Genomic DNA, 24,159 nt, shown 5'->3' with positions numbered 1-24,159 from the left:
TAATATGTAAGTGTACAAGCTTCACTAAAGGCTTGATCCAGTGCCCACTGAAGTCAATAGGAGCCTTTCCACTGCCTTAAGTAGGTATTTGATCAGTTCCTAGAAGAACAGATATATTGTAAATCTGTAGTTGAATTACAAAAGTCTGTGTTATATAGTTTGCTGTAATTCTTCAGTGCTGTTTTGAAAGTCTAATAAAAAGAGTGACTTGACTTGAAAAGTATTTTAAATAATTAATTATAACATCTTCCTATATTTCTCCTGTCTGAAGACTACTGAGAACTCTGGTAGCTGAATCTCCTCTGACAGCAGTAGATTTTATGCCTGATGGCACTACCCTGGCTATTGGCTCTTCCCGTGGAAAAATTTACCATTATGATCTAAGAAAGCTGACATCACCGGTAAAAACAGTCAGTGCTCACAAAACCTCTGTGAAGTGTATACGCCTTCAGTACAGTAGCACTTGTTCAAAGGTAAAACATTTCCTCCTTATCACGCAGACTTAGGTTAATAAAAGGAAACCATTAACTTGAAGTCTTCTAAAGAAATATGTATACTGAACTGTCAATGTATTACAGGTATCAACATAAAGGAGAATCAGATACGTCAACTGAGCAAGAGAAATTGTATAGAAAACAAACATTAATTGTATACATTGTCCTTTAAATTTTCTTCTCATTCTTAAATACAGTTTCAGCATTGCTAGTTGTCTTGTGTAACATGAGTGAAGTTTAGTCTTAGGCCTGGTCTACACTGTGGTGCGGGGGGTTGATCTAAGTTATGCAGTTTCAGCTACGTGAATAATGTAGCTGAAGTCAATGTACTTAGATCTACTGACCGCAGTGCCTTCGCTGTGGTGAGTCGATTGCTGCCACTCCCCCGTCGACTCTGCCTGCGCCTCTTGCGGCGGTGGATTACAGGAGTCGACGGGAGAGCGCTCGGGGGAGGTCGATTTTATCACGTCTAGACACGACACGATAAATCCCCCCCAACCCCCCCACGATCGATCGCTGCCAACTGATCCAGCAGGTAGTATAGACATACCCTTAAACTCTTTTTGGGTGTGGCTATAGTGCTGTTCTGGGCCTCCGCTTCACCCAAGGGGGAGTCCTGTGACACGTCAATGTCATTCTTAGGGTATGTCTACACTTGGAGTGGGATGTGTGATTTCCATCTTGCATAGACATACTCATGTTAGCTGTCACTGAGCTAGCATGCTAAAAATAGAAGTGTAGCTGGGGTAGCATGGTGAGTGGTTGCACGGGCTACCCATCTTGAGTTCAAACCCCCCTGAATCCCATGGGTACGTACTGTGACAGAGTTCTGTTACCAATCTGCCTGAGGCATCAGGTGATGAGGCTGAGGCCACAGGATCGTTTGTGGGGGGATGACAAAACATACCAAGTGTCTAAGTTTTAAAGCTTTATTGATAAAATAATAAAATAACAGCTGAGAGTGCGGGGGAGGGTCCCCACAATACTCAGGAAGGAAGAAAGCATTAGTGCCCTAAACCACTTTCGTACTCACACCCGCACTACCTGAGGCTGGCCAAGCGTGGGTGTAACATAAGAAGAAGAGGGGGAGGGGTGGGCGGGAGTTCTTGTCCTGTGCACGGGTCATCCAGGATCTGCTGTGATCTCCGATTTTCCTTAGCTTCCAGGAGGGTTTTAAGTCCTGGGGTTTCTTGGGGGCGTCTCCTTCAGAGACCTTTGCTCCCCATACTGTGTACCAGTCCAAACCAGCCTTCCGTGGCTTCTTCATCTTTCCCAAAACACACCGGTTTCAGGGCTGTGAGACTGTTTTGTTTGTCCCTGGCTGGCCTTTGCCATCTTGCTTCTTTTCGCGGCCTCTGCAGTTCGTTCAACAACTCTCCTTTCTCACGGCTGGTTGGGGGGGTTGGACCCCCCCCCCCTTCTGTCTTGGCAGGTAGTAGCTGGCCTTGGGCTGGAGTCAGCCTCTTATCTTTGGGTTTAGCTGGAACATCAAGTTAACCTGTGTTTTGGGTTGTTATTTTTCCTTCTTTCCTCCCTCTTCCCAGCCTTTTGCAACCTGCAAAGGAACTTTTCAGTCCACACTCACACCTTTGACCCTCCCCAAAATGCTTTGCGATGCTTGCAGCAGCGTTAGCAACATGCAGTGCTGATCGGCCTTCCCAGGGAACCCCCTGAGGGGGGTCATGGGGGTGTGACAGTACACGGCATGCCTAGCCCACGCCACCAATCACTGCTGCCCATGCTACCATGGCTACACGACTGCTTTTAGTGCACTAGCATGATGAGAGCTAGTGCAAGTATGTCTGTGTGACCTGGGAATCGCTCCCCCAGCTCCTAGTGTAAACATACCCTTAGAGTCCCCAGGCTTCAGCATCCCAGTTTCTCACTGTGACTCTGCCCTTTTAGTTTGCTCCCTACAGACGTTTTCTCTCCAGGGAGCTTTATAATCAGAAAATGTTGACTTGTGTTGCTGCAAACCTTTACCAAACCAAGTATTGTTTATTAGTCAACAGGAACAGTGTATTAGGGAAATAAGGTAAATTAACAGAGAAGGCCTAGACTCATGAATCATAGAATATCAGGGTTGGAAGGGACCTCAGGAGGTCATCTAGTCCAACCCCCTGCTCAAAGCAGGACCAATCCCCAATTAAATCATCCCGGCCAGGGCTTTGTCAAGCCTGACCTTAAAAACTTCTAAGGAAGGGGATTCCGCCACCTCCCTAGGCAACGCATTCCAGTGTTTCACCACCCTCCTAGTGAACAAGTTTTTCCTACTATCCAACCTAAACCTCCCCCACTGCAACTTGAGACCATTACTCCTTGTCCTGTCCTCTCCTACCACTGAGAATAGTCTAGAACCATCCTCTCTGGAACCTCAGTACTCTCAGGTAGTTGAAAGCAGCTATCGAATCCCCCCTCATTCTTCTCTTCTGCAGACTAAACAATCCCAGTTCCCTCAGCCTCTCCTAATAAGTCATGTGTTCCAGACCCCTAATCATTTTTGTTGCCCTTCGCTGGACTTTCTCCAATTTTTCCACATCCTTCTTGTAGTGTAGGGCCCAAAACTGGACACCATACTCCAGATGAGGCCTCACCAATGTCTAATAGAGGGGGACGATCACATCCCTCGATCTGCTCGCTATGCCCCTACTTATAGATCCCAAAATGCCATTGGCCTTCTTGGCAACAAGGGCACACTGCTGACTCATATCCAGCTTCTCGTCCACTGTCACCCCTAGGTCCTTTTCCGCAGAACTGCTGCCTAGCCATTCGGTCCCTAGTCTGTAGCTGTGCATTGGGTTCTTCCGTCCTAAGTGCAGGACCCTGCACTTATCCTTATTGAACCTCATCAGATTTCTTTTGGCCCAATCCTCCAATTTGTCTAGGTCCCTCTGTATCCTATCCCTGCCCTCCAGCATATCTACCACTCCTCCCAGTTTAGTATCATCCGCAAATTTGCTGAGAGTGCAATCCACACCATCCTCCAGATCATTTATGAAGATATTGAACAAAACCAGCCCCAGGACCAACCCCTGGGGCACTCCACTTGACACCGGCTGCCAACTAGACATGGAGCCATTGATCACTACCGGTTGAGCCTAATCTAAACTTGAATCTAATCAAACTTTATTCTCTCCTTGCACGTTTTGGATAAGTTCCACACAGGCCAGATATTTCTGTTCCTGGCCTGGCAGAGACAGTCAGCCTCTGCAACATTTTTCTCTTTTTACCTCAGTCCGAGACTTATCTTGAACTGCTCCTGCCACTTACCTCTGCCCTCTCTCTCTGCTGGGGTCTTTAATGGTTTTGTGTCCCTGTTGAGCCTAGTCTTAGACCTTGGGAAAATAAACCTGCTACTCTGTCTGGAGCTAGGCTGTGGGCATTTCCCTATTAAATGGCTTCTTCGTGGGTCCATTAAGGACCGTCAGTATTCTTTCTGGAGGTATTTTATCTCTGCTATTGTCCATTTCCTGTTTGTTTCCCACTAACAGCCTCCTTTGATTTAACTCCATGCAGTCAAGCACAGTAATAGCAAGCAGGTAAAATGAGGCACACACAATATTAATAGAAATAGTACAGAAATCTCCCACATTCTCCACATTTGCTTTAAGACCTCTGATTCCCTACTTGTAATCAGAAACTGAGAGGTTATATTTGTTTAGACCAATTTCTTGCAATTTAAACATTTTGTGAAACTTGTCCATATTTTGAACAGGAAAAAAGAATTTGTGTATTTTTTTTTCCTTTAAGTTGGAGCACTAATAACCTCTCAAATTTGCTGTTTCTCTTCAGTCCAGCTTTAATAAATGTTCTTCAAATAAACCACCATCCAGAAGAACAGATGTTAAAGTGAATAGCAATGTTGGAGGAATTCAGAATACTGGCATCATCAAAAGTCTTACCTCTAACCCACCAATTACAGTGTCACCCCAGCCCATGTCAACAATTGAGAGTAAAGGAGCAGATGTTGTTCAGGACAAAACAGGTAAGGAATCTGTTTTTTAGAATAGGAAATTATCTGAGTTTGTGGAAAAAAGATCTTGGAGCAATACTTCTCATGCTTTGGCCGCCTTGCAGTATGAAAGTTCACAAGTCATTATGTCACTGTGAAATATTATTTTTATATGTTTGTGTTTATAATTGGATTCAACTGCCTTGACCATGAGACTATCCTTTCTCTTCCCGCAGTTCCCTACCTCATTCACCACATGCCTTCAAACCGCTGCAACAAATCAGGAAGGTATTGACCAACAACAGCCCCATTGCTAGATAACCTTAATTCAATCCCAAACTGGGTCCGTCCTGTGCACTGAATGAGGCAGACATCCTTTTGGGGGGGGGGAGAAACAGTATGAGATCATGTAATTGAAGGCTGTATCCTATAGCATACACACAAGGAAGTCAAATTAAGGCCACAGGCAACATTAATTCTAACATTTTATAAGTTTTTTAACTTCACAACCTTAATTTTCTTTTTATTGTAGGGTTTTTATTATAATATTTAGCTTAGTACAGGAAGTGCCCGTTTTGCCCATTTACATTGTTAGTGATACAGGCAGTGTTAAACCCCAAAACAAAAGAATGTAAAAGTTTTCTAGCCTACTTAGGGCTTGTCTAGACTAACAGTTAGTCCATGGCAAGCTGGGTTGTAAATCTACCTCTCACTGTCTATGTAGACCCTACTGCTGCTCACTAAAAGTTCCCTAGTGTGCTTTGATGTACATCACTTTGAAACAAGAATAGATCAAAGCAAGCTAGGGAATTTTTAGTGCACAGCAGCAGGATCCCTGTGGACAATTAGTGAGAGGTAGATTTACACCACAGCTTGTTGCGCACCAACAGCTAGTCTAGACAAACCTGCAGTATAATAGGTATGGTGATATGTTTTTCCATAAAATTGGGAGCAGCCACAATTTAATCACCATTATGTCAACCCTAAAACTGCACGTTCTTATCATAGAATAGCTATATATGAGCTGAAGGAACTGAGAAGGTCACTGGGTCCATGTGACATTACCCAGGATACAATCTGGACAGTTGAACAGCTGTGTCCCTTTAATTCTCTAGCCAGAGGTGTCTTTTACACTGTTTTGCTGTCAGAACATCCACTCCTGCCCTGTTCACACAGCTTTTAGCATGCAAATTCACTCTGACTAGTCACTCATGAATTACATACAGTGCAACACTCACAAATTCTTAGTTCTAGCTTTGTCACCCCAGAATTATGCGTCTTGTATTGTCCAGGACACTACTAAACAATGCAAGCTCATAAAAAGTCCGTCATTTCATCAAAGGAAAATGCTGTATGCACTAGTTTTATCCCAAATGGAGTTTCCCACAGACTTTAATCCAACACACTGGTTAAGATAAAAACATAATAAAATCTATCTTTATTAACTTCAAAAACGTATAAGTGATTGCAAGTGATGATGCATGAAAGTCAGGAGTGGTTACAAAATAAGAGTAATACACAAGCTAAGTGAACTTAAAATAAAAAAAAAATTTTGTCTCACCATGTGCTGCTATACATTGCACAGGCTGAGTCTCCTTTCAGCCTGAGACCATTCCCCCTTATCTGAGTTCTTTGAGAGTTGTTGATGTCAAGACAGAAAGATGGGAGGAGGAGAGGTGAATCAAGTGTTTTCCTTCCTCTTTAGAATTCAGTTTCTTCAGCTAGAAACATCCTTGCTGAGTCATGGTGACATGCAGTCCTCTGTGGATGTGAGGTTGAAATTGTCCCTGGGGTGAAATGTAAATTTCTTGTTTACACCTTCCCCCTGCTGGAGGATGGCTGCTTAAGTAGGTGATTGCCCTTTAGCACCTGTCTGGGGTGATAGTGTGTCTTTGTCTCTGAAACTGATTTGTGGGTGTTACCCCAAATTACAGTTTATTTCAGTAACTAGCATACAGTAGAATCTTATAACTTTGCATATAATGTCGCTACACACATTTTAACATGATAATGATATTCAGCAGATTGACTTTTCAAATGATGCCTCACAAGGCATACTTTGTGCAAAATTTATCATAGTCTTGTAAAAGTGGTGACCATAATAGTAGACTGTCACAGTCCACTTTATATAATTAATCTTGTTGAGTTTAACTGTGGTAGAGTGATAAAAAGATTACCTGTAGACTGTTTAGGTTCTGCATGAAATTATAAAATGTAAGAACGGCCATACTGGGTCAGACTAATGGTCCATGTCACCTAGTGTCCTTTTTTTCCAACAGGTGGGTTGTGCCAGATGCTTTAGAGGGAATGAACAGAACAGGGAAATTATCAAACGATCCAATCCCTGTTGTCCAGTCCCAGCTTCTGGCAGTGAGCAGTTTAGGGACACCCAGAGCATAGAGTTGTCCCTGACCATCTTGGCAAATAGCTATTGATGGACTTATCCTCCATTAGCTTATCTAATTCTTTTTTGAACACAGTTATGCTTTTGGCCTTCACAACATCCCCTGGCAACGAGTTCCATGGGTTGACTGTGTGGTTTTTTGTGAAGAAGTACTTCCTTATGTATGTTTTTTAAACTCACTGCCTATTAATTTCATTGGGTGACTCCTAGTTCTTGTGTTATGTGAGGGAGTAAAATAACATTTCCTTATTCACTTTCTCCACACCATTCATGATTTTATAGACCTTTATCATATCTATCTGTCCCGTGTCCGTCCATCCGTCCCCGTTAGCCATCTCTTTTCTAAGTCTCACTTAGAGGGCTCCCTAGAAAGGCATTCCTCTGAGCTTTTTATTGTTAGCAGGGTCTTGTTCTAGGTGCAGTTTTTGCCCAAGAGGCTTAAAACGTGGAATGCTTTGCGGGCTAGTTTTTTGTATCCCCCTGACTCTGCTTTCCAGCTCTCACTAGAAAGATAGCTGGGGAATATAGGATGAGAGTTAGGTTAGTTAAATCTCCCAGGGACTTGTGGAGATCTTTGCCTTTTACTCAAGAATCAGATTATATATGCCCGATGCTAACAAAACAAAAGAAGAAAATTATGGTGCAGCATATTTTGTGATATTTGTTTTAAAGGCATGCTCCATTTTTTTTATTTGACTTTACTTTTGCATGACTAGTGTTAGACTTGGAACTGCCTGTCTTGCTTTTCATGCCACAGTATTTGTAGTGAAGAGGAAGGCTAAATGAGTTTTCTCATTCCTCTGGAGTTTATGCATCACACCTGTACTTTGGGTGAGAGAAGTACTTACAGTTAGCCCTTAAAGATGCAGGAAGTTCTTTACATTTTTTTTCTTTTAAAATAAAGCTCACCACAAAAGCAGTTAATGCATGTGCCCTTGTTGCGTTATTTTTTAACATTGTATATTGCTTTGGCGGAGAAGATGATGCTAATTAGCAGCTGTTTTGCAGGATTTCTGACCCTTACTCTTCAAGGAAGTAAATGTCATTGCTCTGTAAGGTATAACTTACTGGAATTTAACTTGAGCAAATTCAGTTCTGAAAAAATATTCTCAAGTCTATTGAGCAAGTCTTCGAAAGGTTTCAAGACTCAGAAAAAAATGTTGAATGGTTTTTTTATGCAGCTAAACTTTCCCTCTTTTTAAATAAAGAGAAGTATGTTTAACAACATTTATTAAACAATAAGCCACTGTAGTCTTTAGGGACACTGATTAATTAACCCCCTTGGGTATGCAGTGCAGTATGAGGTGAAGTAGAATGCTTCCTGTGTACCCAAGAAGTATCACTAATCAACATTACTGCACTGTCTGGAGAGTGGGTTTTGTTTTTGTTTTTTTTCCAGTTCCAACATGCACTTATTAAAAGCATTCATCATTCCTATTTAAATATTTTACTGAGTCCTAGCACACAAACAAGACCAATTAAAAAAAAAAAAGTTTTAAAGAGTGCATGCTTGAAATTGGCACCTGGGTAATGCTATAAAATAGCATACTTTCTTGTATATGAGCCAAAACCCGGTGCTTAAGTTTTATGGAGGCTCCTTTGGGTGTTAGTGAGAGCAAAACCTATTAGGTGAAATAGTACACATTTATCGCAATATTACATGTAGGATAGAGTGGAAAGGAATCTAAGCTCAGAGAGAACACTGTATGCCAAAATATATCAAACTGAAATTCAGAATGTGATCCAAATTACAAGTTTATGGATCTTATTATGCAAACACACATGGGTATGAGTAACTTACCTTTCATACACATGCATAGTTACACTGAGTTTAGTTGGACTACTTGCATGATTGAAGTTACTTGTGTGTAAATGTTTGCAGGACGGGGCCCTATGAATGGATTTCACCCTGATTTGTTGTTAATTTACTCATAGATTCATAGGCATATGCATTGTTGTAGCCATGTTGGTCCCAGGATATTTAAGGTAGCTAACCCACATTGTGTCTCTATTTCAACTGCGACATTCAGACCTGAAGAAGAGCTCTATGTAAGTTCAAAAGCTTATCTCTAACCAAGAGAAGTTGGTCTTATAAAAGATTCTACATAATTCACCTTGTCTCATAGATTCATAGACTTTAAGGCCAGAAGGGACCATCATGATCATGTAGTCTGAGCTCCTGCACATGGCAGGTCACAGAGCCTCTCACACCCACTTAACCTCTGGCTTAACCTCGTGATTTAAAGACCTTAAGTTACAGAGCGTCCAACATTTAGTCCAGTTCAAACCAGTAAGTAACCTGTACCCTATATTGCAGAGGGGCGCAAAAACCCCACAGCATCTCTGCCAATCTGACCTGAGGGGAAATTCCTTCCCAATCCTAAACAGTTAGTGATCCTAAATCCTGGCGATCAGTTAGACCCTGAGCATCTTGGTGAGATCCACCAGCCAGACACCTGGAAAAGAATTCTCTGTAGTAACTTAGAGCCCTTCCCATCTAGTAACCAGTCTCTGGCCATTGGAAATATTTGCTACTAGCAGTCGCAGATGGGTCACATGCCATTGTAGACAGTCTCATCATACCATCCCCTCCATAAGCTTATCAAGGTCAATCTTGAAACCAGATTGAAAAAATTAAACTAAAACTAAAAAACTTAGATTTTTTTTTGCCCACACTGCGCCACTTGAAACACTGTTCCAGAACCTCATTCCCCTGATGGTTAGAAACAGTCATCTAATTTCAAGCCTAAACTTGTTGATGGCCAATTTATATCGGTTTGTTCTTGTGCTAATCGGTTTGCTCTTGTGCTTAATTTAAATAACTCCTCTGCCACCTTCATATTTGTTCCTCTGATCTATTTATAGAGAGCAATCCTATTTCTCCTCAGCCTTCATTTGGTTAGGCTAAACAACCCAAGCTCCTTGAGTCTCCTCTCATAAGGTAGGTTCTCCATTCCTCTGATCATCCTAGTAGTCCTTCTCTGCATTTGTTTTAGTTTGAATTCATCTTTCTTAAACACAGGAGACCAGAATTGCACTCACTATTCCAGATGAGGTCTCATCAGTGCTTTGTATAATAGTAATAACACTTCCCAGAGTCTACTGAAAATATCTCACCTGATGCATCCTATGGTTACTTTGGCCTTTATCATAGCTGCATCACATTGACGGCTCATAGTCACCCTGTGGTCAATACACCTGTATCTTTCTCTTCCTCTGTCGCTTCTAACTGATACATCCCCAGCTTATAGCAGAAATTCTTGTTGTTAGTCTCTAAGTGCAAGGTCATGACTATTAAATATCATCCCATTTCTGTTACTCCAGTTTTCAAGGTCCTCCAAATCTTCTTGTATGATATTCCGGTCCTCCTCCATATTGGCAATACCTCCCAACTTTGTGTCATCCGCAAATTTTATTAGCACATTTCCACGTTTTGTGCCGAGGTCACTAATGAAAACGTTAAATAAGACTGGTCCCAAAATTGATCTTTGTACTCCACTAGTAACTGCCCTGCAGCCTGACAGTTCACCTTTCAGTATGACCGGCTATAGTCTCCTCTTTAACCAGTTCCTTATCCACCTTTTAAAGGCATCTTTTAAAAAGTGGAAGTCAAATCCTAGTGAGGTAAATAGAAAGGTAAAGGTAAATAAACACTGCCAAATTTAAATGTAAAAATGTAATAAGAAAAGCCAAAAAGGAGTTTGAAGAACAGCTAGCCAAAAACTCAAAAGGTAATAACAAAATGTTTTTAAGTACATCAGAAGCAGGAAGCCTGCTAAACAACCAGTGGGGCCACTGGACGATCGAGATACAAAAGGAGCACTTAAAGACGATAAAGTCATTGCAGAGAAACTAAATTAATTCTTTGCTTCGGTCTTCATGGCTGAGGATGTTAGGGATATTCCCAAATCTGAGCTGTCTTTTGTAGGTGACAAATCTGAGGAATTGTCACAGATTGAAGTGTCACTAGAGGAGGTTTTGGAATTAATTGAGAAATTTAACAGTAACAAGTCACTGGGACCAGATGACATTCACCCAAAAGTTCTGAAAGAACTCAAATGTGAAATTGCGGAACTATTAGCTATGGTTTGTAACCTGTCCTTTTTAAATCAGCTTCTGTACCCAGTGACTGGAAGATAGCTAATGTAATGCCAATATTTAAAAAGGGCTCTAGAGGTGATCCTGGCAATTACAGACCGGTAAGTCTAATGTCAGTACCGGGCAAATTAATTGAAACCATAGTAAAGAATAAAATAAAATTGTTGCGCAAAAGTCAACATGGTTTCTGTAAAGGGAAATCATGTCTTCCTAATCTATTAGAGTTCTTTGAAGCGGTCAACAAACATGTAGACAAGGGGGATCCAGTGGACACAGTGTACTTAGATTTCCAGAAAGCCTTTGACAAGGTCCCTCACCAAAGGCTCTTACGTAAATTAAATTGTCATGGGATAAGAGGGAAGATCCTTTCATGGACTGAGAACTGGTTAAAAGACAGGGAACAAAGGGTGGGAATAAATGGTAAATTTTACGAATGGAGAGGGGTAACTAGTGGTGTTCCTCAAGGGTCAGTCCTAGGATCAATCCTATTCAACTTATTCATAAATGATCTGGAGAATGGGGTAAATGGTGAGGTGGCAAAGTTTGCAGAGGATACTAAACTGCTCAAGATAGTTAAGACCAAAGCAGACTGTGAAGAATTTCAAAAAGATCTCACAAAACTAAGTGATTGGGCAACAAAATGGCAAATGAAATTTAATGTGGATTAATGTAAAGTAATGCACATTGGAAAAAATAATCCCAACTATACAGACAATATGATGGGGGCTAATTTAGCTACAACTAATCAGGAGAAAGATCTTGGAGTCATTGTGGATGCTTCTCTGAAGACATCCACGCAGTGTGCAGTGGCAGTCAAAAAAGCAAACTGGATGTTAGGAATCATTAAAAAAGGGTTAGAGAATAAGACGGAGAATATCTTATTGCCCTTATATAAATCCATGGTATGCCCACATCTTGAATACTACGTACAGATGTGGTCCCCTCATCTCAAAAAAGATATACTGGCATTAGAAAAGGTTCAGAAAAGGACAACTAAAATAGTTAGGGGTTTGGAATGGGTCCCATATGAGGAGAGCTTAAAGAGGCTAGGACTTTTCAGCTTGGAAAAGAGGAGACTAAGGGGGGGGCTATGATAGAGGTTTATAAAATCATGAGTGGTGTGGAGAAAGTGAATAAGGAAAAGTTATTTACTTGTTCCCATAATATAAGAACCAGGGGCCACCAAATGAAATTAATGGGCAGCAGGTTTAAAACAAAAGGAAATTCTTCTTCACACAGTCAACCTGTGGAACTCCTTGCCTGAGGAGGTTGTGAAGGCTAGGACTATAACAGGGTTTAAAAGAGAACTGGATAAATTCATGGAGGTTAAGTGCATTAATGACCATTAGCCAGGATGGGTAAGGAATGGTGTCCCTAGCCTCTGTTTGTCAGAGGGTGGAGTTGGATGGCAGGAGAGAGATCACTGATCATTACCTGTTCGGCTCACTCCCTCTGTGGCACCTGCCATTGGCCACTGTCGGTAGACAGGATACTGGGCTGACCCAGTATGGCCATTCTTATGTTCACCTTTCAGTTGTCATATTAATCTCCATCTTTTCTAATTTAATTAATAATTTCCCATGTGGAACTGCATCAAGTGCTTTACTGAAATTCAGGTAGATTAGATTTACTGTATTTCCTTTGTCTAGAAAATCTTATCCTCTCAGAGAGAGAGAGATCAGGTTGGCCTGGCACGATCTACTTTTTATAAAACCATGTTGTATTTTATCCCAATTATCGTTTACCTCTGTTTTTAGTTACTCTCTTTCAGAATTTGTTCTAAGACTTTACATACAGTTGATGTCAAACTAACAGGCCTTTTTTTTTCTTTTCTTAAAAATAGATGTAATATATTTAGCAATTCTCCAGTCATGAGGTATGACGGCCTACGGGGTGGATTTTATTTAAATTACTAGTCAGGAAGACTCAATTTAATCATAGATTTCTACATAAAAGTGCATTCTTGTTGGTTGTTATAACCTTAATACATATTCTTCACAACTCAGAGATAGAGGTAGGTTTCATTTTTAGACGGTACACCCTTTACATTTTTTAAGTAATTTATTTTGAAAACTTTTCAGATTAATTTTACAGCTATATCAGAACATGAATGATTGGTTATTTCATTTACCAAAGGTAATTGAAGCAGATGTTTATGAAGTCACTGGGAGGTGAATTATCTCCAATTCAACAGTTTAATCATTAATATATGGAGGATTTTCTTGCCATGCTGTATTAGGAGGACATCACCAGACAGACATTTAAATTGTTTCATTTAACTAAAACTACAACGTTATGTATTCTGGATTTTTTTTTTCTTCAACAACAAACATATAATATTTTAACAAAACAAGCATATGAATGTTTGAATTTAGTTAAACATTCAAGTTTTTTAAAATCAGGTTTGTTTTTGTTAAAATTGTTTTTAACTAAAATAGTTAAATTAAATATTTTAAAAAAAATTGACTGTGTCAGTCAGGTCAACATGAGAAACTTAAAATATTGGCTTCTGCAGCTAACTCAGTCGTCTCTTCATCTTCATTTTCCTGTTTGTTCATAATCTGGAAAAGAAAAACAAGCTTTCCTGCTTTTTCAGGTCCCAAATGATTTCTCAATTTGGAATGAATTAGTCTGAAGGAAGAAAATATTCTTTCTACACCGGGAGAAGAAGCTATTGTTGTTAAAAGTGAGATTATCACTTCAACAGTGTCTGAATCCAAGTGTTTAGGTGACTTCCAAAGTTCACTGGTGTGACTTTCTTTAAAACATCAGCAAACATATATTTCTTGAAGGTTCACCCTTAGCTCTGAAGCTTATTATAGTTGGCATTGTGGAGGGATGATTGCTGGATGTCCATGTCATAGCCATCTCCTCTTCTTCAGCAGTTAAAGTTTGACCCTGGTACCGAGTATTGAGAATATTTGCAAGAAAATGAGCTGGAGATAGTGCTTGTCACATTCGGGCTTTTTTTTTTTTTTAATGCTTGCAATTTAACTCTGTCATTGCATATTTCTCTTTTTAAAATCTCACTCAGTTCCTTCCAGATTTCAACAGTATCAGCAATAAAACAACTATTTCCCTGTATTTTGTTCAAGGCTACAGAAATAGGCTTCAGGATACTAAGCATGTGTCCAGCATTTCTCTTAAACCCAGTGTTGAGAACTTTGGCTGTGACAGAGCCATCTATTTTTTCACCATTTCGTTCGCAAACAGATTAGGGCAGTTCTTGATATAGTGTTCAAAACAGTTCACTACTGAGTTCCGTCACACATCTTGTGGGAGAGTTAGCTTGGTTCCTTCCACTCTTTTCAAAGCAGCTGCTGCAAAGTGGTTGTTACAGAAGTATTTTTTAATTTCAACAACATTAGCCTTTATTTCTGGAACACTGAAGTCTTTGGCTGGGAGGTGCATCAAATGAGCACTGAAACCATATGTTATTAGCTTGGGACTCTCTTCTAAATTTCTTCTCATCTTGGATACATTTGCAGCATTGTCTGTGACCAAGCTGCATACTAGACATATGAATTTTTTTTCACAGTTTGTTTTAGCTAACAGAATGTCTTCTGTAAGGAAAACATTCCCTTCTTCTTTTGTCACACAAGCACTTACAACAGGATCATTGTGGACATTGCTCCACCCATCAAGACTCAGGTTAACAATTTCACCCTCTAGGCCTTTTGCACACTGCTCAATTTCTCTTTCATACACTTTATCCAGCAATTTACTTGCGACATCTGCTCTGTTGGGTGGACTGTATCCTGGTCTTAATGACTGAACCATATTAATGAAGTGTGGGTTCTCAGTCATACAGCAAGGACGGTTTGTTGCATTAAAAAAATGGGCAATTTTTTCATCAGTTACCTCTTTTTGTAATCTGCTGGTTCTTATCACAAATTTTTATTTTTAGAGAGGGATTGATTGGATGATGGAGGTTTTTTTTTTTTTTTTCCCTTTTCGCTACAGGTGATATACTGTGGCTATGTGACGTATGTGATGTGACTGAAACACTATCACTGGCAGATAACTCTGAAACTATAGAAAACGATGGTGATCTTGAACATGGATAGTCTTCAGAATCCTGTATGTTGAGGATGCATTCTCCTAAATAAAACAAGTCAATGCAGTTATTTAATTATTATTACCATACTGCTCATTTAGTATTACTCCATTGCGTTCAGTAACACTCAGTACTATTTTAAAGGTGAAATTGTAAAAGGAAGATATGTCCATTTCAGATTTTTTTTTATTACAACTGCATCTAAAATGATGGTACCATGGAGTAACAACTATATTTTTTTGCTCAAACATGAAAATTCAAGAATAGTCCAGAAGGAAGACAGGCAGTCCTTAAGAAAGAAGTATGAAATAAGAAAGGTTACCAACCTGAAGATCCTGTATGTTCAGACATGTTCCTTTCATCATTTTCAACATAGCTGCCTCCTGAGAAGGAACACTTCTCATGATGTTGTTTCATTCGTGCACCAGGCCTTGGATTTCTTTGTTGCACTGTTGGCATTTTGCACATATGCTGTCTTACCCACAGATAGAGGAATTTCATTCAAATATTCCCAAACTGGGTCTCTCTTACAGCCGGTTGCCATTATAGGTTTTCCCTTCTAGTGAGAGAATGGTATGGTAGATCTCAAATCAATGAAGGCTACAGTCAGAAAGACCTCAAGACTTCTGTAATATGCTGCTCAGACAGTTTCCCTTTTGTTTCTACTGCCTGTCCCTCCCTTCTCACATTTATCTCTAGACTTCTTCTCCTTGTCCAGATCTATTCCGCCCCCCAACAATCTTCTGTTCCTTGAACTTTTTGAAACTTTGCACTTTTAGAGAGAGGTAAGGGATTGACTCTGTGTACACAAATTTGCAGAGGGACAATAGGGTTGAGGTCTGTTATTTCTCACCTCTATATATTATTTATTGATTTATTTAAAAATATTTTTGCTGTTAACAAGCATGTTATCTCTGGAGACACGAATCCATAGTTTGAGAACTGCGAAACTAAGCCTCTCTGATGGTATCTTCTAGACTGAGCACTGAGTCCCATTGGGTAGATAGAAAGATTAACCTAAATAATCTATACAGAAGCCCCTGGAGCCCCATAAAATTGGGTCCCTAATCCATGAACTATTGGAACTCATTTACAAAACTTTTCTTAAAACATTACATGAATATATTGTCTCATACTATAGAATTAGAATGTATAGTCCCTATTCCATGATGAGATATCTTTGAACTATAATGTATCTTAATTAAAAAAAAATCAGATTTAAATAAAAAAATCAGATTTAAAAAATTTTTTTTTTAAATCATTGATTTTTATCCACCCTGACTGCAGTTACACACAGGAAAAAAAAGTGCAGAGTCAAGTACTCAGAAGTTCGGAAATGCCAGAATTAAGGTTTCAATGCAACCTTAATTTGCCCCCTTGTGTGTATGTATTAGGATGCAGTCTTTATTTACATGATCACATACTATTTTTTCCACAGGACCCTGCCTCATTCAGTGTACAGGGTGGACCAGCTCTAGGCACTCATAATTAGTGGAACAGGGGTATGGAATTCAGAAACTCAGGACATTCCTAATTCAGCCTGTAGACCCATTTCCCAAAAATGGGTTTCCCATTCCACTGAGGATGTGTTTTCTTTTGATCCAAGTCTTAAAGTTAGCAGCCCACCCCTTTCCAAAAAAATCAAAACCAGAGATGATTTGCAATGGCAACTTCAGCCAGGACAGAACAGAGATAGGATCAAAATTGTAAATGTCTCCTCCTTCATGTGGTGTCCCTATGGGCATTTCCTTCAGATGCACATGCACCCATGTGCCTTTGATTGGAAATTTTTGTTAGGAGTGTCTATTCAGCCTGCACTGTGCTCTCGTCCTCCTTGTGCTGTGGTCCAAGGATATAGAGAGGTTTACCCGGGCAAGCTGCCCTCTGTTCCTTCTTAATTCCCCTTGGCCTGAGATGGAGCATCTAGTGTGCCTGCATCTTGCTTAGTCTCTAGCTTAGCATTACTGTTTTTGTTTTAACCAGTTAGTTTTAGTATATTTCAGTTTATTTCATATGTTAGTTATTTTACAGGGGGTTTTGGTATAATATTTCCTCCCCCCACCCGGAGAGCTTCGGGGGCAGGGTGAGGTTTTGTTTTGTTTTGGGTTTTTTTGCTGGGGTGTTCTGGGATCCCCATGATTAAAACCATCTTCTGCTGGGAATCCATCCTGATTAGTGACAGACACTGTTGGTGAATCCACTGTTTAGGAGATACTCGCATAATCTGCAGAGTGCAAGATCTGCACATCTTTTAACAACAGATTGAGAAATAACAGATTAAATCAAGTTTCAGCTCCTAACGATGGGAATAGGCTTTGTGACCAGCCTCAGGCCCAGGAAATCCCTCTGTACATTGACATCTGAGTATTCTTTACTGCTGCCCTGTTGACCTTCATTTCTTGGTCAATCCTTGACAGAAAAGACTACAGAAGGTACTCCCAGGCTCCTAAGAAAAGAAGTTCTAGTTCTCCTAGTAGAGAGACTCATCGAAAAGAGTCTGGTCATCTCGGAGACTGTGCTCCAGAGACCTCAGGACACAAAAGGAGTTTCATAAAGGCTCCAAACTACTCTGGTACTTGAAGCTCTTTAAAGACTTCCAGTTCTTCAGAACACCATGGTACCAGTCATACCTTGGTACTGAAACCAATCCAGGTACTATTAAAGCATGATAGACCTAGCAGAGGCTCCAAACACTCTACTTCACAGAAGTCGGTGCTGGTTATGAGTATCCAAGATGTTGGTATCCATAGAAGACAGGCTATCTTCATCCTTGGTACCAGAGTCATCTAACAGGAATGTGTGTCAACTGTCAGTGCCATTGGTACCTGCCCCATCTTCCAAGCTGGGATCACAGGAGCAGGTAGTTCTCTTGGTACTGACACTGATTTCTGCAGAGTCTTTATTTATTTTTGGCTCATTTACACTTGGTACTGCAAGAATTTAGGTATTCTAGAGACTTGGTCATATCAGACAAGCCATAATCCCTCTTGTTAATGGGTTCCAGGTGCTTGTCCACACCAAAATCCACTTGGTCTCCAAGACCATATCTTTCACCGGTATCTCATAGATCTCCAGTACAGATCGCAGCAGACAGGCAGTTGCATTTGCTTCGGTTGTCCACTCCACCTTTGGACTAAATCAAGGATGGTTCCTCAGACTCCCAAATCTCTGTATGGGGATCCCCTGACTGTTCTAGAAGAGACATTCTTCCATCTTTCTATCCTGCCAGGAAATCTGAGGGCAGATAACCTTATGCCCCTCTTTACCTGCATGACCAGCGTTGTATCCTCCCTCCTTTGCCTTATGGTCAACTTCAGTGGCCATACTGGAACCTCTGGGCTATCTGCTATCAGCAGTTCTTGAAGCCTCCCAGTTCCTCCCATGGGGATTGTTAAGGGAGACACTCTGCCCTCTCATCACTCTCTCCTTAACAGCCTCAGAGTGGACAAGGAGGTGACATCACAAACTAATATTTCATCAGCCTCCTCAAACAAGCCCATAATGCCACTTCCACCTTCTCTTGCTGAGTATTTTAAGCAGTTTTAGGAATTGGTTAAATGTATTTCTGAATCGTTATAGATTCTGCCAGAAGAGGTCCAGGAGTCCCAACGTAAGGTTTTTTTGACTTCAACTTTTGGCTGAAAGGCTCTACCAGTGAATGAAGCAAAACTAGATCCTAGCAAAACCATCTGGCAAAGTCCAGCCACTGCATGCCTGCTTGCAAATGGGAGGACAAAAAAATTGCATACTGGTGAAAAAAATCAGAATTTCTATTCATTGACCCACCCTCCACTGAATTCTTTGGTTGTGGAAGCTGTCAATGAGCATAACACACATCATCAGATGAAGTTGATACACTGTGTCAAGGAACAAAAGCGTCTTGACCTATTTGGACTCGAGCTACTTAACAGTGACTCTATAATTCCAGCCTGTTAATTACCAAGCCCTGGTGGTAAAATACAACTACATCAATTAGGATAAATTCAACAATTGTATTGATCACCACCCAGCAGAACATTGTAATCAGTTCAAAGCTGTCATCACCAAGGGCCAGCTCTTGGCAAGAACCTCTCTGCAAGCTTCCCGAGATGCAGCCAGCACAGTGGCTCATTCCATCTCTACTGTAGTTGCTATGCATAGAATATCTGGCTACAACTGTTTCACTTTTCTAGGGAGGTCCAAAATACTGTAGCGAATCTTCCTTTCTAGGAGCTTAACCTCTTTTCTGAGTCCTCAGATGAACCTCTTCGCACTTGAAAAGATTCCAAGGCCTTGCTCGGTAAGTAAGAGAAAATGTAGGCGATTGTACACTGCATAGAGAGCTCATCTGATTCAATACTATTTCTCCCATAGATCCACTGAACCACCTAAAAGAAACCCAGCTATCAAAAGAAGAGACTACGCACTGTGACTATTGCTGCAACCATCACCACCTAGCAGTCCTCTTTCTCCAAACATCAATGTTGATGATGATTTGGTCAAGGGCACGGAATATCCCTACAATAGGAATCTTCAGCTGCACCATCCTATCTGCCTCCCTCTCTTTGAAAACTGACGCTTCCATTTCCAACCAGCCTGGGAACTAATCATATCCAGCAAGTGGGTTTTGGAAGCCACAACTCTGCGTTACAACAGTCAATTCACCTCCGTCCCCACCTTCCCCATCCCTTTTCAGGGACCCTTCTCACAAACACCTGCTGAGTCAGGAAGTCAACTCTCCCCTATGTATAGGGGCCATAGAAGCAGTTTCAGCCAAGCACAGAGGGAAGGGTTTGAATTCCAAGTTTTGTTTTTTTTCTGGTCCCATAAAAGAACAGAGGATGGAAACCAATATTAGCTCTGGCACTCCTAAACACCTTTATGAAATCACAAAAATTCAGGATGGTGACTCTTTCAGCTATAATTCCATTGTCAGATTCTGGGAATTGATTCTTGGCCCTCAGTCATCAGGATGTATACTTCCATATCACAGTTCACCCCTTTGATAGGAGGCTTCTTCGCTTTCTAGTCAGCCAGTCTCTTGCAGTATGAAGTACTCCCTTTTGATTTTTTTCCTCTGCCTCAAGAGTGTCCTCAAACATATTAGTAGTGGTAGCTGCTCATTTGCGTTATCTGGGAATAATAGTTTTCGCTTACTTTGGTTGGTTGCTGAAGGGACAGTCGTACAACAAAACTCAGTGTGTCTGCCATCCATCTAATGATGTCTGTCTTCCATAGATTAAGATTTCAACTCAGTATTGAGAAGTCCACCTTGACTCTGGTTTAGCAAATAGATTTCATAGGGGCTTCTTTGAATTCCATAACAGCTATAGCTTATCTTCTGAGGGACAGATTTGTAACTCTAACAAACCTCATTTCCAAGCTGCAAGTAGGTCCCCAGACTTCAGCAAGAAATTGTCTTCCTATGTTAGTTCTTATGGCAGCATGTTTTTTTGTAATACACTACACCAGATTATGCCTTTGCTGCTTTCAAGGATGGCTCAAACAGTCTATATTCTGAACATACAGTCTAGACAAGCTCCTATGAGTCCCTCACCATGAATTGGACTCACTCAGTGGATGGAGGGACCCCTCTAAAGTCTGTGCAGGAGTCCCATTCATCCAGCTTCCTCTCACTGTCAGTATAACATCAGATGTATCCCTTATGGGATGGGGAGTGCACCTCGGGCAGGGGTGGGCAAACTTTTTGGTCCAAGGGCCACATCTGGGTATGGAAATTGTATAGCAGGCCACGAATACTCACAAAATTGTGGTGTTGGGGTTGCGGGAAGGGGTGCAGGCTCTGGCTGGGGGTGGGGGCTCTGGGGTGGGGGTGGCGATGAGGTGCAGGAGGGTGCTCTGGGTTGGGACCAAGGGGTTTGGAGGGCAGAAGGGTGCAAGCTCTGGGCAGTGCTTACCTCAAGCAGCTCCTGTAAGCAGCAGCATGTTCCCCCCTCCGGCTACTATGCAGAGGCGTGGTCAGACGACATTTCGTGCTGCCCCATCCACAGCTCCCATTGGCCACGGTTCCCAGCCAATGGGAAATGTGGGGGCTGTGCTTGGGGCGCGGGCAGTATGTGGCAGCTTTAAGATGACATAAGACTGGCCATACTGGGTCAGACCAAAGGTCTTTCTAGCTCAGCATCCTGTCTTCCGACAGTGGCCTATCCCAAGTGCCCCAGAGGGAATGAACAGAACAGATCATCAAGTGATCCATCCCCTGTCATCCATTCCCAGCTTCTGGCAAACAAAGCCTAGGGGTACCTCGCTAATTGCTCATTTTCTAAACACTAGTTTTAGAGCTTGGCAGGTGGAGGGGAAAGCAGCTTGAAGATACGCATGCATATATTATATATAATTTTAAATTGAAAATTTAACAGCTGGATATTTAAGCAGAGACTGCTTTTATTGCTGGATAATATTGATAGGTCCTTATAAAGCTTATAAAAGTACTTTACTTTTTGGGGAGTGGGGTGTTGGATTTTTTATTTATTTATTTTTTACTAATTTCCATTTATCCTGACTGCATCCATCAAATAAACAATACATTTTGTAGCGTTACCTGTAAATCTTAGTTTGAGCATTTGTCCCCATTAACAAGACTCCTTGTATAAAAGGAATAAGTCAGCTGATATTTTTTCTCTCACGCGTGTGACTGGAGGCATCAATGAGGTACAGGCAAAGCTATCAGAGTTGGTTTTCTAATTAGAATTGTTATAAGATAGTACAATAAAAGTATAGAAAACTTTGTTTTGCCTTTTGTTCGGGAAACTGCTTGGATTGATGTTCAGTTTGAGATTTTGTAAAGCAAGCAGAATCTTTTATTTTTTTTGATTAAATGAATCAGTAAATCCGTAATTGAACGTTGTTGTTATCTTAAGGTTTTCCTCGTAGCGGCAGCATGGATGTAATTATATCTAAAGAAACAGATCATGGGAAGAATGCCGATATGACTAATTTTGATGATCTGGGACGAGATAGTTTGGGTGACATGTTCTCTCCAGTCAGAGATGGTAAGTTGTTAATATTGAAACTTGTAAGATTAGATACAGTGCAGATGAATTCTCGCTGTGTGCTCTGTCTGGCATCATTTTGTGCAGAACTTCTCCTTATAACAAGGCTCATGCGTTTAGTCTTGTACATATTGCACAGGATCTTATCTTTTTGCAGACTTTGGAAAACTAGGATTTTGTTTTAAGTAGGCAAATAACAAACTTTCATCAGAGCATATGTGTAAAAATGCAAGAGTTGGTTATAAGAAAATATCAGTGTTGAGTGTCAATAAAAATGCTGCAAAGAGTCCTGTGGCACCTTCTAGACTAACAGACGTATTGGAGCATGAGCTTTCGTGGGTGACTACATGCATCCGACAAAGTGGGTATTCACCCACAAAAGTTTATGCTCCAGTACGTGTGTTAGTCTATAAGGTGCCACAGGACTCTTTGCCGCCTGTATAGATCCAGACTAACACGGCTACCCCTCTGATAATAAAAACGCTGCCACTGTGGTCTTTTGAATACTTATTGTCCGAGATGGGCCTGTGGTGCACAGTCTAGATCCAAGTTTTCCCAAAGTCCCAGGATCCTGGTCGCACCTCAGACTCTTTCCCTATGATCCATATTTTTAAAACTTATTAGAAACAAAAGTAGGAAATAGACTAATGTGGCGCTCAAGTACCCAGAAGACAAATTAATAAGCAAACGATCAGAGGTGTTATTTGTATTGATTTCTAGGAGCTTATGTTGATGGGGAAGTCAGAGTAGTGCCTCTGCTTTCGCCTTTGGGCTATGATCCTGTAAGCACACGCACTAATGTGGACCTCTGCACCTGTGGGCAACCCTATTGGAAGTCGTGCATCTGTACAAGTAGAGCCCTATAGATCTGCAGAAACAAATTTTGTATCTTGAGCCCCACAAATCTGTTTTTTATCTGTGGACCGTTTCTGTAGATCGGATACAGATACAAACTTTATATCCGTACAGCGCTCTATGCAAGAGTCTGTACTAGCACGTCTCAGTGCAGAAGCAGGAGTTCAGAATACAGAAGTTGTTCCTGTTTCATAGTTCAGTTAATTGCTTATTTTTAAACTACGGTGTTGACATAGAAAACTGACACAGATTCAATCTATACAAGTTTTAAATTGACCTTTTTATTTTTGTCAATATTTTGTAGATGTTGCCATTTACAAAACAAATGAAGATCTTCCAGGAAAAGGAGATGGTAAGTGCTTTTGCAGTGCATTTCTGTTTACCGTCAAAGTTAAAAACAGAAGAATCCTGGTTAGCCAGGGCATTATGCCAGTTTTATGCTGATATGGTTCCATTGAAACCAAACCATCCATGCAGTCAAACATCGGTGGAAGTGCACTGGTATAAAATGGATGTAATAATGTCAGAGCCCAATGTGTATAACGTTTGGTGTGCTGTGTAACAGCAAATCATAACTGTTTTAAGAAAAGCATTCCTGTAGGTAATCAGTAGTGCAGGATGTGGGTTTTCTCTCCATGTTTGCTTGTTTGATTATGTGTTTATGAATACTTCAGTGTAAGCCAGAAAAGCCTTTTGTTTTCTCTCTCCCTTTCAGGTTTGGCTTTGCAGCCCTACTTTCCTGGTTTGGATTTCCTTCCCCAATTCAACACTGTGTTTCCCATAAAAAGAAACACAGTAGGTGTTTGCATGCAAGGGACACGTTCTAGCCCATTACATGCATTTGTGGGCTCTCCTATTAAAGAAGAAGATGAGCATCCAAATCAAGATGCTGAAGCTACAAAAATAAGTATTGGAAAACAAGAATCTAGAGAACCCTTGAAACAGGTACTCTACGCTAATTCTTCTCATAAATGATAGTTTTTTGTTTTGTTTTTAAGTGTATGCCTCTTGCCTTTTACCTGCAATAAATACTTTTTTTGCTGATGGGGAATTTGCCAAAAATTGTTCCAGCTAATGTGTACTAAAAGGACTGCAAAATAACCCTTAGATGTCACAATAACTTTACGGTATCTCTGTTTTAGACCCAGTTTACGGTCCAGTTTACGGTCCAGTTTAGACCGTTCTGATTCTTGATCTCTTTAAATGTCTGACTTACAATGAATCGCTTTTGAGAAGTCTATTGTGGTCTTGAGCAACATGATATTCGAGTTTACATCCTTTTTTAAAAAGTCCTTGGCATTATAATA

General features: G+C 40.8%; 1 protein-coding gene across 4 annotated transcripts in view; it reads left to right on the top strand.

Moving 5' to 3' along the window:
* The window catches only part of NEDD1 (NEDD1 gamma-tubulin ring complex targeting factor), a 57,705-nt gene that overhangs the window by 18,201 nt on the left and 15,345 nt on the right, over positions 1 to 24,159 (top strand). For all 4 annotated transcript variants that reach the window (XR_012156706.1, XM_073327474.1, XM_073327476.1 and 1 more), the window contains exons 7-11: positions 272 to 473; positions 4,287 to 4,479; positions 21,866 to 21,997; positions 23,157 to 23,204; positions 23,568 to 23,797. Coding sequence is in view for 3 of the 4 variants with exons in the window: in XM_073327474.1 (XP_073183575.1) it covers positions 272 to 473; positions 4,287 to 4,479; positions 21,866 to 21,997; positions 23,157 to 23,204; positions 23,568 to 23,797 (805 nt within the window). In the remaining variant the exon portion in view is untranslated. The remainder of the gene's footprint in view (positions 1 to 271; positions 474 to 4,286; positions 4,480 to 21,865; positions 21,998 to 23,156; positions 23,205 to 23,567; positions 23,798 to 24,159) is intronic.

This window comes from Lepidochelys kempii, chromosome 1 (genome assembly GCF_965140265.1).
Source record: "Lepidochelys kempii isolate rLepKem1 chromosome 1, rLepKem1.hap2, whole genome shotgun sequence".
In the NCBI taxonomy this organism is placed as follows: Eukaryota; Metazoa; Chordata; order Testudines; family Cheloniidae; genus Lepidochelys; species Lepidochelys kempii.
Note: the sequence above shows the minus strand (reverse complement) of the source record. Positions and strands in the feature narration are given on the sequence as shown.